Here is a 16,003-nt window from a genome sequence, read left to right on the forward strand (position 1 = left end):
CAAAGCTGATAATGGACTTTTGAAAGTAAACTACTGACTTTCGGGTATAAAAACATTCTTCGGAGAGACGTAATTCAGTTCTTCATGGCGTTCCTCTTTTACAGCAGACTGGCGTTTGTCGGCCTGTTGGGGAGGAGAGCGTTAGAACTCGGTTTCGCGAATCCTTACTATCGATAGTGTAATTCAGTTTGTAACTGTCTTTTAGCTTTTGTGAATTATGAAATACTTTTTCATTGTAAACCGGATCCAGCTGACTTTTTGGCATGACTTCGTCACTCAAACTACATCAGAGCGAGAGGTCCGCGGCCTCCTGCGAGGAGAGGTTAACCACCATTATAAAGGTGTGGTTCACGTGGGGGGATGGGACGGACCATAAGTGCGGGATAGAGATGGGTTCCCATAACAAACACCTGATTTTTTTGTTTGAAGTTTGAAATGTGTACAACTTTATATATGGGGCTGTGAACAGGTGTTCACACAAGTGTGTGTGTGTGTGTGTGTGTGTGTGTGTGTGTGTGTGTGTGTGTGTGTGTGTATGGGGCTGTTTTCCATCTGATGAATGGACATAATCTGTGGAGGATATCATAAAGCCTTGAGGCAATCAGATGTAAAACACAATATTTATGATTGATTAAAGTTGTAAATTGGTCAGATTTGACCCGAACACGACAGGAGGGTTAAAACTACTAGCCCTTAAAAATACGACATGTTATATACAATATCCTACTATGTATATTGTAAAGGATGTCACTATTGTAAATCCGGGTGAAATATGGTCTAAATGTGAATGTTCAAAGTCTTCAAACGCCACTGAAGTGCTCTGTATGAAGTCTGTTTGATAAGTGATAGCGCTTAAAAATAATTCTAAACTTATTCTATTTAGTGGTTATTAATGTCGGTAAGCAGAAATAATATCTGATATGGGTATATAATGCCATCATTGGGGGAATAACTCATAAGTCGTTATTGGCTCTTAAATCTTTACTTTCTTACCTTACAAAGTCCAACGTCCTGGAGCAAGGCTATTTGCAGCCTTGAGAGAGATGCCAGAAAGCTTCCAAAATTAGAGATTCTACGCAGCGGATCGCATACCGCCGTCTACTGATTCGGGGTGTGTAGTCGAGCTATTTAGAAGATCGTCTGAGCACCGATCATTTTGAACATAAACTGACAGACTAGTTCGGTAAAGTTGGAACGATATTCACAGATTGGGACTTCCTGGATCAATAACTCGTTAGCGATATGTTGTTCAAACTCTAACCCTAACCCTTCCTCCGGGCTGGACAATAACAGGATAGCAGGCTGTGAGGCGAGTGAGCAGGGACCGTCTACAAAGTGCAACGCCGAAAAGACACACTAAAACATTTTCAATAACTTCACTGTTATGAAGTGTAGTGTGACCAAAATCATTTCATACCTCAATGGGCTCCTTGTTAAACTACAACAGTTATTTTGGTAAAATGTTCTTTTTATTAATTATGGTGAATTATTATTGGGAAAAATATCTCTTTTGACAGTATGATTCCCCGGGAAAATTTTATTTTAAATATGAGCTTTAAAATGTAGCATTCTGGTGTACTCTGAGAAGAAAATTAAGTTTAAGTTTACTTTAAGCAAAAAACTAATTTACTATTCAGTTATTAATCAGTATTTCAGCTCTAGTTGAACAGCTGGCTAGCTAGCTTTTTTTTCCAATCAATATCAATATTATTATTATTACTGACCTTTATTTAGACAAAATCCATTGAGACCGAGGTCTCATTTTCAAAAGTTTTAGTCATATAAAAACAAAGACAGCAAGAGTAGCGAGAACAAAAAAGTGATTAGTTTTCATTGAACCCTGTTACTGTATGGCTTAATATTAATGGACTTCTACTGTTACTGTAAAGCTCTTAGAATTGTAGCCTATCTTCTATTTGCAATTAAAATGCATTCAATCCAGGTCAATTATTTAAATTAAAATGATAATCTACTCTGGCTAAGGTATCTTACCAAGAGTAAAATAAGAGCTGTGATTTAACTGCAAGCTTCCAATCTATACACACCTCTGCAATAGCAACCCACTGAAATTAAGGTACAGGCACCTTAACCCTCTCTCATTACTTCAGGGCCCTTGGGAGCAACTGTACACTGGCTGTAGTCATTACAGTGAACACCTTTTGCCGGTGCACTTCTGTCTGGCAGTGTGATGAGAGGGCATGTGGGCCATTGTTGCTGGAGTTGATCTCTTTGGAGCAGAGGCTGCATTTAGCATACCCTGCCTTATCTATGGGGTCAGATCAGTCTCAATAATTGCAAATGCACACAGAAAGATTTACAAATGCAAACAGAAAGATTCACAAATAAATTTGACTAACAAATAATGTCATATTCATCCAACAAGAAGAAAAACGAGGCAGGACATGGAGGAAACTACAAATCAAAGAGAGAATATAAAAAATATAAATAAGATACGCACGAGATGACAAATAAAAACGACATGACCACTTTAAATATAATAATAAATCAGAGAAATGTCTTGCAAATCAATTCTGTCAAAAGAAAAAAAAAAGACAAATTGTTACATCTTAAAAAAAAATTGGGGAAGACATACAAAAGCACTTCTTTCCAAAGATTCTACCTTGAACGGGGCTATAGCCGATAAGACATTAAACCAGACTTCAATGATACAAACGGCTTCATCAGCAAAGCCTCATCTGTGACTCCATCTATCAGTTTATGTAATTTCCTCTGTTCAAGGATTCCAGTCCATCCACCCACCACGTGGTTCAACTCTCTATTGAACAACAACAATGCAAAGGACTACATATCTCAACCCTGCCATTTATCAGCACCTGTAAAACACTTACTACAGCTGCACTGCCCTACAAAAAGCAAAAGACCTTCATTGTGGTTCAAAATAACTTTTTCGTCATTTTTGGAACAGTGAAGGATCGCTAAAACCAGATTAGCTGATCATAGCAGAAATGAAAAGCTTGTGTGAGCCAACTCTGTTAGCTAAGAGACAGAACTAGAAACATGCTCACTTATGAAATCAGAACTGAGTTCAAAGCAACCAGGTAATGATCGTAAACCATAGAAAATGAAAGAAGTTTTCTCAGCAGAAGCTAACAGTAGTCAAAGTATTATCAAACAGTATAGTGCCAACTGTAATTAAATACAAAGTGAGAGATCAAATGGAAGTGAATGCCGTTTTTGCCTCTGGCAGGACCACCTTATTATGTTGCAGACAATGCAAAGGCAGAGTACCTTCATTTACGAATACGGGATTAAAGATTTCTATGTAGATAAACAACTTCAATAAAAAACACATTTCAAATTAATTTAACTTGACACCAAAACAACTTTAAAGTCATTTTTCTCAGTTCTACACTGAGTTAAGGTCTTTTGTAGTGCAGTAGAGCAAAAACACCTAATAAATACACACTGCAACAGAATAATCTGGAATGAGGAATAATCCTCAAAAAATTAAATCAGTGAATTTCACGACTTGGAAAGGCTAACTGTTCACTCTCTGCCCTGGTAGAGAGTGAACAGTTGATTTGATTATTCTGTGAATATTAATATACACTGCTCAAAAAAATTAAAGGAACACTTTGAAAACACATCAGATCTCAATGTGAAAAAAAATTATGTTGGATATCTATACTGATATGGACAGTTTAAAGTCTTAGGAATGAAAGGATACCACATCTTTTGATGGAAATAAAAGTTTCAGCCTACAGAGGGCTTCACTTTATAGACACCCCGAAAATCAAAGTGAAAAAATGATGTGGCAGACTAGTCCATTTTGCCAAAATTAAATTTCTGCAACTCAAAATGCTTCTCAATATCTTGTGTGGCCCCCACGTGCTTGTATGCATGCTTGACAACGTCGCGGCATGCTCCTAATGAGATGACGGATGGTGTCTTGTGGGATGTCTTCCCAGATCTGTCTAAGGGCATGAGTGAGCTCCTGTAAAGTCTGAGGAGCAACCTGGCGGCGTCTGATGGACCGAAACATGATGTCCCAGAGGTGTTCTATCGGGTTTAGGTCAGGAGATCGTGAGGGCCATTCAATTGTATCAGTTCCTTCATCCTCCAGGTATTGCCTGCATACTCTTGCCATGTAAGGCAGGGCATTGTCGTGCATCAGGAGGAACCCAGGACCTACTGCACCAGCGTAGGGTCTGACCATGGGTTCAAGGATTTCATCCCGATACCTAATGGCAGTCAGACTGCCGTTCTCTAGCCTGTAGAGGTCTGTGCGTCCCACCATGGATATGCCTCCCCAGACCATCACTGACCCACCACCAAACCGGTCATGCTGAACGATGTTGCAGGCAGCATAGCATTCTCCTTGGCTTCTCCAGACCCTTTCACTTCTATCACAGGTGCTCAGAGTGAACCTGCTCTCATCTGTGAAAAGCACAGGGCGCCAGTGGTGGACATGCCAATTCTGGTGTTCTATAGCAAATGCCAATCGAGCTCCACGATGCTGGGTAGTGAGCACAGGGCACACGTCACGCCCTGAGGCCACCCTCATGAAGTCTGTTTCTGATTGTTTGGGCAGAGACATTCACACCAGTGGCCTGCTGGAGGTCATTCTGCAGGGCTCAGGCAGTGCTCAACCTGTTCCTCCTTGCACAAAGCAGCAGATATCGGTCTTGCTGATGGGTTGCGGACCTTCTACGGCCCTGTCCAGCTCTCCTAGAGTAACTGCCTGTCTCCTGGAATCTCCTCCATGTTCTGGAGATTGTGCTGGGAGACACATCACATCTCCTTGCAACGGCACGCGTGGATGTGCCATCCTGGAGGAGTTGGACAATCTGTGCAACTTCTGTAGGGTTAAGAAATCGCCTTATGCTCCCAGTAGTGATAATGACTCTAGCTAAAACCAACACTTGTGGAAAACCAGTCAAACAGATCAAGAGGGAGAAACTTGAATTGGCCTCCACATGCAAAACCAGTCCTGTTTTGGGGGTTGTCTCATTGTTGCCCCTCTAGTGTACCTGTTGTTAATTCCATCAACACCAATGCAGCTGAAACTGATTAACAACCCCCTCTGCTACTTACCTGACCACATCATTATCAGAGAAGTGCAATTGAATTCATGCCATACCCTGATAAAAGATTGTTCCTTTAATGTTTTTGAGCAGTGTATATAATCTCATGGGAGTACACATGGGTTGCCACTGGGATCAAGTGACTTCTGAAGTTGTGAAAAATTGTTTCTGTTGGAAAAAGGATCATTATCCCCTTTCCCTTTAGATATGCATTTCATAAAAGACAATTATGAAACAAAGAATTCTTAGCAAACTTTTTATTGTCATTAGAAAATAAGGAGTAAAAAAACTACAGTATGTGTGCACGAACACTGACTAGAAAACATACCTGTAACACGAGGAGTGACATTAGAATGAAAGAAAACCAAGAACAGGATGCTGTAACTATAAAGATGGAAATGAATCACAGCAGTACTCTCGTCAACTCTTGCAGCCTTTCCCTTAGACGCATCGTGAATCTAGATGCTGTTGAATTTGACAGTAAATGTCTACATTACACTTTGTCTGATAGTAGAGCAGTACTGACAGTAGTTAAACATTCACGTAGCATGCACCGGACCACAGCCTGCTGCAGTGGAGCTGCTTACCTACGTCCAGAAAAACAATCAATTGAATGCCATTTGAAAAAAATAATATTCATATATATTTTACAAATCATGTGAAGCTCAGCTGCTTAGCTAGGATACTAAACTAAAGGGGCGTTTTGAGGTCAGAAGTTCAGACCTGACGTCGGCATCAGTATGTGACAAAAATAATCTCAACCCAAGATTCTCAAACTAGCTTTTTTTTTGTAGCTTTCAACCAAATCTCACAGTCCTCAGAGCCACCAGACCAGAACCAGTACCAGCAGCCACTGGGAAGAGGTCAAAGGTCGAGGACCGGAGGCAGATCCTGGAGGATCTGACACGGCAGACCATCTCTACCTCCCCCCCCATGTACAACTGCCTGTTATCATGTGACTGAAGTTTCACTCACTAACTGAGCAAACTCCATTCACCTATGAAGACCCTTAGATTTGGTTAAAAGCTCTGGCAAAGCTAACAAGTGGCCCTTGAGTTGTGATTATTCTGTGACATTAGACTGGAAGATTTGTGGGGCTGTGACTAGTGTGACTATGCAAACTATACGACAGCAACAGTATGACCAGAGTCAATGGTCACCTCTGACATGTTTATTTGTGTTGGTTTAATAGATATTACCAACATACACGCAGTATTTTTATCTTATATATTCATCTGTCCAATCAGTAACAGGGAGATGAAAACAAAGCTAACATAAAGAAGAGTTATCAAATATATACTGTACAGTTTCATTCAGTCTGTGTTCTCCTCCCGTACCAAACAGAATGAAGGCTTCCTGTTTACCGTCATGACTTTAAATCTAGTCCTCAAACAAGACCACCAGCAGTGATTAGACCCAGCTAACTGGTGCTATCCCTTTAAATGGAAACTGCTAAACAAAGAACCTCTGAGGGAATATGTCCTTTTATCGTTTACTTCTCATTCATTATCTGTTGACACTATCCAAAGGCAGTTCAAGGCTAGGCATGAACTAAATGCACAGGCCAGGACATTCATACACTCAAACACCGGCTCAACAGATTCACAGACACAGTACCAGAAGAATAAGGCTGCCCACTCATGTTGTATGCAGGGATATCATCTTCACTTCTCTTCCTTCACTGGTCCTTTATGCTGAGCACTGGGTCCACCAGTCTATTATGAACATGCAATAAACCTGCAATGGAAAACAAAAAGGATAACGTCAGCATGTCAGATACACACAAACAGATAATTACTAATATTGTTTGCATTATAGAGTTCTGCAGGAATGAGTCCTAAAACCAGGAAATGAGTCAGCATTTTTGCACTTCTGGTTCCCCGTCTCAAAGACAGTGAGGTTTTTCTTGAAGGATGTATAAAAAAAGCTCTGTGGTTAACACAAGCTGAAGGTATTTTAATGTTTTTGTTCTATGATATCAAATATGTCAGTAAATAATCCTCTGGTGAATTTAGAAGCTTTTATGTGTCTTACAAAAGGCGGTTGCTAAAATCAAGTGGTGTTCATTTGAAGATTATCTTGTGTAACAAAACATGTATCATAAATGTTTGTTATTTTCTGCAATACTCCCATTGGCTTTTTGTTGATAGAACCAGTGTGATGCTAACTCCTGGTTGGCCTACAAAAAACGTCACTTGTATGTTATGACACCATTAGTAAAGCGTTGACTGTAGTTGAGAATAGGAAAGTGTACAGAGATAACAAAGTGTTTCATAAAATTGAAGACCCCTTCAGAGCACTGATCAGTTTTAGATAATGATCAGAAATGATGACACATGTTCAATATCAACTGTGATCTGTGAGATTCAGGCAGCATTCTGCTTGTTTGTAGTCACATTTGATGTAATGGACAACAGGCTGATTCGTAAACTCTGGCCTTCTCTCCAGGATGCTGGGAAAAAAGCCCAGGAAACTGTAATGTGGTTCACTTTGCGCAGCCCAGACTAGTTTGGGTCGGTTTCCTATACACACTGAATTATTACAAACAAAGTAAGAGGCACAAACATCAAGTCATAGGACTCTTTCATTGGTGAGGTCATCCTGCATCACCAGTGCTTTCTGGACCCACAGAGGAAAATCAAATTGTGGTTTAGCAGCACTGTACTGAACCTGATGTGCTTATATATCTCCTCTGGTTCTACAAAGAACTCACTGAGATAACGGACTATTACTGGCATCACTAGTCCAGACTGTAACTGCTCCTCATCAGATTCATCTTATTGACTAACCGGTAGAAACAGGAGGAAACTATTAGATCCCATAGTGAGGATAGTTACTGTGTGGTCGCTCTGTTTCATTCACTTAACAAGGAACTGTAAAAATCACAACACACCTCAGTTCAAACTGCTTGACCCTTTCTGAAAAGCCCAGCTATCACATGCCGATGGTTACCACATATCTTGCATAAATATGTGCATCACTTTTACAGAGCGCAGGAGTTATTAGTTTTTCTTTTAAATTCATTCTAAAAGTCACATATTTCCAATCACAGAATCCTGTGACTGGTCTGTTTTGCTTTTACAAACTGCACCGGAGTCTGCTCAGAACCAGAATGAGACCAAGGATCGACCAAACAACAGCTGCAATTCTAAGCATTTTACGTTTACTGGAATCATTCCTTCTTTTAGTACGATGGCTGATAAGATTGAACATGTTAAAAATGTGCTTCTTTGCCTTTCTCTGACTGTAGTCACCATTCTGTAGCCTCACTCAATGTCCCGCCCGCATCCCATTCGACCCATGCTGAACCCGTTCAGTCAGTCGTCGCTCTGTCCACAGCGGGATGATTGCTTGGCCCCCAGAAGAGCCGCTTGCTGTGGATGCTCCGATTGCTATTTTCTTGACCAATTCCAATGTTTTAAATTCTGACCAGCCAATTTAATTTTTTTCCCTAAAAACTAAAAAGCGGCAACAACACTCCAGACTTACTTGAAGTTAAACAGGTCATAATTCACCTTTTTTTCTATGGTGTGAAAACCTCTCCTTCAAACACCTGGATTTATTCAGGTTTCTCTCCAAAAAACTACATTTTACAAGATTACACTTCAACATAGTATAGCGTTATAATTTACCGTCGCCCAACACTCATTTTTACTTAATATATTGAACGTATCATATTCCGAGTCAATGCAACCTTTTAACATTAGCCATTAGCTCCGTTATAAGCAGGACTGTGTTGGGGTGAGACACCGTGCTTTCAGCAGACGAGTGATACTGTGATTACTCTGAGCAGCATGATGGGAATGAATTACTATATAATAAGTCTGATTTAGTTACACCAATGACATGTTCACAACATTTTCACTGACTTCAGGGAAGTGAAGAAGAGTTTGGTTGTTACATTAGTACATCCAGCAGCAAAAGTGAACTGCAGTCAATGAGTCTGTAAAGACTGCAGGCGACATGCTGGTCTGCAGAGCCCTGATGCCCCGCCCCTGCACAGAGCGCTATCGCTTGTTTATTCAAAGCTTTTTAATACTGAATGTGTCGCACTGTCCTTGGGTCCCCATCAATACCCCTACCAAGAGCAAAGTAGACCGGATGAACCATTCTCGAGATATGCGAAGGACACTCTCTCTACTCAGAGTGTCCTTGTGTGGCGCAGCAGCAACAGCTGTTCTCGGGTGTAAACAATTGAGTCGTGGTTAGATGGGTCTGCTGGTACGGTTTTAAGTAGTCAAAAATAAGCAAAAGGCATACCAGTAATCTCACCAGTTGCACATCCATAGTTACATACAAACAAGGGAGATTAGGGTTAGAAAGAGGCACAAACAAACATAAAATACACAATAAAATTCAGAAAGAAAAACAGGGCTGCAGTAACTGGCTGCCACAAGCACAGCACCATTATAAATAAGCATTTGTTGGCTTAATACATGATCATGCTATCAGTGGACGGGGACATATATTTTGACAAAAAAACAAAACAGTTTTGCGTTCATACACGGTTTAACCTCCTTCCAATTATCCCAAATAAACTCATGTGTTTGAAAGACTTTATTAAATCCAGAACTCAGAGTCTCTGTTACACTCTGGGTGGATGTTGATGGGGGTCAGAACAAAAGGCCATTTACTCTCCAGTCCACATGAAGAATGAGTTTGCTGGAAGCAGCATGAACAGTAGAAATGATTTATTACTGTAGATATTAAGTGAGCACCACAACAGTTATTATTTTGAATGCCACCTATAACATCACACTAACCAAGGTCTCCGCTAAAACAACAGCATCTGTCTGTTTCCACTTTTTTTACTACATCAGTGTGATGAATCGGGAGTCATTGATCCCTCACAGGTAGAAAATCCAGACTGCTGCTTTAAATGTAGCTTGTTTTGTTGGGTCTGTTTGCACAACAGATGTCTTGATCATCAACAAAACATAAAGATTAGTATCACCTGCATCCAAGATATTATGCCTTGGGCGACTGGATAGCTGTTGGCGCATACCAAAGTCATATTCATATTTTGTGACCAGCAACATTCGATGCTGTGACCACCATAAATGGAGTTACATCCTCCTTTATTGTATTGGAGGTGTCCTGATCTGAAACCCCCATCAGCAGGACCACACCATCTGTCTGTGACTTCCAAAACCATTACAAATCCCTGTTGAACAATAAATCTGTTTTATAATGTGACACCACTATGGTTATGGTTTGGTTAGGTAAAGACACAAAAACAACCTTCTTTAGGTTTGGGTTAAAATGACTACTTTATTAAGGGAGCTTCTTCATCGTGGTTAAAATAATACCCAAGTGGTTCAGGTTATGGAAGGATTGTGTTCATGCTTCAACAAAAACATTGTTGACTGTCTGTTGGAAATGGGATGCGGACACCGGTGTCCTGTGTTAAAGTCTTATGTTTCATTGACAATTGAGTTAAGCCAAGTCCAGTTTAATTGTACTGCCGAATATATCGATGTCAGGTGAGTCTCAGAGAGAACACACACACACAGACACACACACACACACACACACACACACACACACACACACACACACACACACACACACACACACACACACACACACACTTCAAAGGTGTTGGTACCTTTGAAGTATTTCACCGTTTTGACTCGTAGCTCCAGGGTGGCGTCCTCATCACAGACGAAGATGGTGCGTGGGTGCTGCTGGAATGCAGATACGGTCCACATGTGGTTCACTCCCTCCTCTATGGCTTTATACAGAGCAAAGGCTTTGTGTGCTCCGGTGATCAGAATCATTACCTGAGCAGAGAACATGGATCCAGGAAAGAAGGAACATTAAGAGTATATATAGTGCATGTACGGTTTAGAATATCTTAACGTGGTTACATATGATTATGTTACTGCAGGACAACAGAGGGATACATGAACTGCCTGTTAATCTGACCTCGTTGGCGTTCATGACCGTTCCGACACCCACAGTCAGGGCCATGGTGGGAACTCTGGAGAGGTCGTTGCCAAAGAAGCGAGCGTTGGCCACGATGGTATCCTTCGCCAGGGTTTTCACTCGAGTCCTGGAAACAAGGCTGGAGCCTGGCTCATTGAATGCTATGTGACCATCAGGTCCAATACCTACAGAAAGATACATGAGAAGAAACCGGTCAAAGACAGAACTAAAGAGAAGCTTTAAGTCACCCAAGAGATGAAATTAGGGGTGGTAATCGGCAGACAAAGTCATGATACAATCCGAATTGCGTGGTTAAACATTTTGCAATATGTCGAGTATTGCAATCTATTGTGATTTATTACCTTTTTTCAGCTACAAATTATGCAGTTTGTCTGTTTTTTTACGCGGTTCATGTCACTTCAATCATTCTTATTGCAGACGGACTGACCGACCCTCCACCTGTCTTTACCCATGACCCATGTGTCTGACCTCCTACGAACAGCTCGATTCCTCCAGCCTCTGCAATCTTCTGCTCGTAGGCCTGACACTCTGCATCCAGATCCTCTGCGTTTCCATCCAGGATGTGAGCGTTGGCCGGATCAATGTCGATGTGCTTGAAGAAGTTGTTCCACATGTAGGAGTGGTAGCTCTCGGGATGAGCACGAGGTAGACCTGGGGAACAAGAGGATCAACTTTTTATGTTTACTAAAGTGCTGCAGTGCCATGAATCCAGCCTTCAGAGGAAGACGGCAGATCTTTGGTTCCGTCTTAAGGGCCAGATAGACACTAGTGCTTTGGGGCCACAAGGATGTGGAAGGTACACAATTACGAATAAGGCTAAAAATAAAACACACACTGCATGAACCTCTCAACTCAATACAGGATTGCTGTGTTGATTCATCTAAATGTTACTTTTGCAGTCAGATGAAAGCTGCTTCTATGCCAATTGCCATATTGTAACATATCTTTTTATTCTATTGAATGTGTTTTTTATTGGGACGTTCAGCTATGATGCATCAACTCCCTTTATCCAAGACACTTTCCTCCTATGGGATATAATAAAGTGGCTGTGTTTGTTTTTGTCAAATATCAATAATACAAAGAGTCATATCGGATTGTGAACACAGCAGCCCTATGAGCACAAAAGACTGCACCTGACTTACTGAGTGATTGAGGAAGTTACACAACCAGTCAGACCAGTGTTGGGAGTTTCACCGATAGGTGTGAACCGTCCTCAACTGTGTCCTCAGGAGACTTTTACAGCGCAGGGTGGAGAGTCCTCAATTACATCCTCTTTTAAAGCAGGTTCCACTCAGTGACCGTGGTAGGCTAATTCAGATTACCCTGCTGGCCTAGGACACTACTATCTGAAGACTAAAGACCATAGCCTGTCTATAAGAAGTAGACGTAGTCAACGGGATGTTTTTTCACAACCAATGAATAGAAGTTACCATATTTGGAATGCGAAGCAGTGACGTAAAGATGACATATACGGCTCTGGTAGCGGCTGTGACCTGTCAATCACAGTAGCCCCGTCCTAAATTGACCATCATTTACTAAATGAACATCATGCTGTATTGAAGAAGACTTTAAACTAGAGATTTACAATGTTTACTGAGGTAATAAATCAAGAGAGAAGTAGAGTCATTTTCTCATAGACTTCTATACAACCAGAGGAGTCGCCCCCTGATGGACAGTAGAGAGAATGCAAGTTAAGACCCTTCCGCGTCAGCTTTACTCGGCAGAACCGGAGGTTGCCGTCTGCAACAGCTTTCCACAATTTAGCACAGTCCAGACACATACTAGGTTTCCACCTAGTCTTTATAATCATATAGGTGTTTCATGAACAGGTTTGATGGGGAAAATGTTTTCTTGGATAAAGTATGACCTGCAATTTATAATTTCGTATTATTATTTAATTGTTGTTTTTTTCAATCAGATGCAAAACAAACAAAAAACAACATGTTGGCATTATATATCGGCCATAGGCCACCCTCGTCTCTAAATATTCTCCGGCCATTGAAATACCAAAATATCAAGCACTTCCTTTAACCCTCCGGTTATGTTCCGGGTCAAATTGACCCATTTCAAAGTTTGAAAATCTAGAAAAAATATTTTAAAGTACTTTTTCTGTATGAAACTTCTTCTGCTTGCCTTAATTAGTGAAATCAACGTTTAAAAAAAAAAAAAAAAATGCATTTGCAACAACCCCCTGCAGGTTTATATAACAGAGATGTTGTTCGGGTCAGTTTGAAAGGCAATTTGAAAATGGAGGCTATAAGGGGTCAGAAGTGTCTAGTTTAGACCATTTCTTTCTTTGAAAACGTGAGACAAAGTATTTCTTACTCCCTCCCACCATGTTTCACCACACACACACACACACACACACACACACACACACACACACACACACACACACACACACACAACCCCACCTGTGCGAGAAATACAGATACTATTTTGACGGGAACCTTTTATTTTCCCGCAAGAAAACTCCGTCCACACTTAGCAGGGGAGGGTTGCTTGAGAGTCCTACCAACATTACACTCTGCAGATGCATACAACAGAGCAGCTTACTGTAGGACAACATGAGCAACAGAAACAAAAGGATGACCGCCCTCGAGGCTCTGGAGCACATCCTTGATCACAACAGTGAAATAGAGGAGGATGTGTCTGAAGATGAAGACCATCTTGCGGTCCATTCAGATTATAATGGTACTGATTATGAACCATCAGATGAGGAAACTGATATACGTGTTCCTCCAAGCGAGACATTTGTGTCATAAATTGTAAAATACAGTGGTCATCCTCACCCAATACATGTCAGCCAAGACTGCCTGCCGAAAATATTATAAAGACAAAATGTATTTGAACAAAGCACACTGTGACATGTCACTCGTGTGCTATGTAGACACAGATACACAGACACACAGACACACACCTCGTTCATTGTGCTCATCTCTTGTTAATTTTTGTAAATGTCTGTTTCTTAACACTATAAATGAACATAAATGGAGTTTACTTTCAATACAAATCCTTTTGTATTTTTATTTTGAGTGAGCGGGTCAATATGATCCTGAACAGCAGAGGTGTCTCATCTCTATTTATCTACATCGCCCCATGAAAAAAAGAAAGTTTCAAAATGTACAAAAAATTTAGAAATAAATACATGTTATGGTAGTTTAATGCAATTTATATCTAGGTTTTTCCAAAGTACCAAAAAAAATGTTTGAACATGTATTTTTCATGAAAACGAGTGAGTTATCCTAATTGAACTATGATCTATGGAGGGGTGAATAACTCCATTCCACTAAATACTGATTGAATTGATAGTAATTGAGTTGGTGATGAGGTACAAAATATATTTATTAGGATTTTTTGGTTTCTGACCACTTTTGGATGATTAAACATGCACCGGGTCAAATTGACCCGCGAACATTATGGCTGTACCTAAAAAACCAACATAACAGGAGGGTTAAAAGCCTTAGTTGAATCGTGTATGGAACAACACAAGAGTGATAATATTGCTCGTTGTAAGAGGATGTGAAGGTGATAACCTGCCTCAACTTTAAATCCAGAGCACTTTCTCTTCAACTCCTTAAATAACCTTAAAATACAAGTAAGCTGTATTTTGTCCTCCTCCAACTGCCACAGATCTCATTTATTGCATTATTATTTTGGACAGAGCATTTGATCCATTGATTGCTGCCAGGATGTAATGAGATGAAATTGAAGAAGACTACCTACCCTACCCTTAATTAGTGAGCTTTTAACTCACCTACATATTCATCCATGTTGAAGGTCTTCACATATTTGAATGATATATCGCCACTTCTGTAGTATTCTATTAACTTCTGGTAACATCCATAGGGAGTGCTTCCTGAAAGCAATGAGACACATTAATGTTGATAAAAGTTACAGAAATAATGGGCACACAGAGGAACAATATGGTTTGTGTGAACGGTGCTCACCTGTAGGTAAGCCCAGAGTGAAGTATCTTTCATCAGAGGGCTTGAACTGGATGATTCGGTTGCGGATGTATTTAGCTGCCCACTCACTGGCCAGGTCAAAGTCGTCCAGAATGACCAGCCTCATTGTGTTGGCTCGCTAAATTAATGTGAAGAACATAACAAAGTTCTATCTTTACAGGAGTCACAGAGAAAAACACCACACCAAACTCCCTTCAAAAAACAGCCAACGTTCTATGATGTGTAGATGTGTTCTATGCTAACGTTAGCTGCTTATCAAAGTTATTGTGGCACAATGCGTCATTTCTCTAAAATACCTTCTCAAATATAGCTGGCTGTTATCTACTATTGAGGCAGAAACAGATGTCCCGTCACAGTTAGCGAACATTGTCCATACTTGTTGCTCTTAAGGCAGTTGCTATTATTAGCAAGCGAAGCAACGTGAACAGGAGCAGATTCTGCCAAGTTTAGTTCCAAGTTGTACAGTTACTACTGACAAGTCGGTTGATGTCACTCAGATCATCTGCAACTATTAGTTAGTTAGTTGTTAGCATTGACTACACAGTTAATCAGTTATGCGTTTTTACCTGCAAAGAAATACGCTGTTTGTTAGAAGAGTAGTCACGTGTCTCACGACGTCTGTTTGGTCACGTGAAACACTTCCGGTCAAGTGATTTTGCCGGTGAAGGTATGGAAGTCCGTGTGGGCCAAAATAAAATAAATAATAATAGTAGTACATTATTCTTCTTCTTATTTTAAGTATTATGGCGGATGACATCCAGTGAAAGGTGCATTTCCGCCACCTACTGTATTGGAGTCATAGTACTTTATGATTTATAGAGATACATTTAATGAAATCAGTCATAATGGTATGACTCAAATCGTAAACATATGTATACATAAATAAAAAGTCAACTGATTAACTGTTGTATCAGCATTCTTATTAACATTGTCCTTTCATGTGGCTATGTCTCTCATCCGCAACAAAGTGCAATTTTCTTAGGAAACAATCAATGAATACTTTACTTAAAGGTACAGTGTGTCGTAGAATCAGACATGAAA

At 40.4% G+C, this 16,003-nt stretch overlaps 2 protein-coding genes across 4 annotated transcripts in view; both read right to left on the reverse strand.

The window, feature by feature from the left end:
• The window catches only part of dglucy (D-glutamate cyclase), a 30,941-nt gene extending 29,656 nt beyond the window's left edge, over positions 1 to 1,285 (reverse strand). The window contains exons 1-2 of one of the 2 annotated variants that reach the window (XM_068717752.1): positions 994 to 1,285; positions 39 to 123 (exon numbers count right to left, since the gene is read on the reverse strand). The gene's annotated coding sequence lies outside the window, so the exon portion shown is untranslated. The remainder of the gene's footprint in view (positions 1 to 38; positions 124 to 993) is intronic. The other variant, XM_068717751.1, reaches the window with a different exon arrangement.
• A 4,002-nt stretch (positions 1,286 to 5,287) lies between these two features.
• Positions 5,288 to 15,619, reverse strand: LOC137877890 (glucosamine-6-phosphate isomerase 2). 2 transcript variants are annotated; one of them, XM_068718055.1, is made up of 7 exons: positions 15,529 to 15,619; positions 14,945 to 15,080; positions 14,752 to 14,853; positions 11,463 to 11,645; positions 10,974 to 11,158; positions 10,654 to 10,828; positions 5,288 to 6,782 (listed from the first exon to the last, which is right to left on the reverse strand). In XM_068718055.1, exons 2-7 carry the CDS (start codon positions 15,066 to 15,068, stop codon positions 6,724 to 6,726), a joined length of 828 nt encoding a protein of 275 aa, XP_068574156.1. In that variant the 5' UTR covers positions 15,069 to 15,080; positions 15,529 to 15,619; the 3' UTR covers positions 5,288 to 6,723. The 2 variants fall into 2 exon arrangements, with proteins under 2 accessions (XP_068574156.1, XP_068574157.1); XM_068718056.1 differs by lacking the exon at positions 15,529 to 15,619 and adding an exon at positions 15,259 to 15,416.
• Between the last annotated feature and the right edge of the window lie 384 nt (positions 15,620 to 16,003).

This window comes from Cebidichthys violaceus, unplaced genomic scaffold (assembly GCF_023349555.1).
Source record: "Cebidichthys violaceus isolate CVI_PGR_0920_01 unplaced genomic scaffold, fCebVio1.0.p SCAF_22, whole genome shotgun sequence".
NCBI classification, from domain to species: Eukaryota; Metazoa; Chordata; class Actinopteri; order Perciformes; family Stichaeidae; genus Cebidichthys; species Cebidichthys violaceus.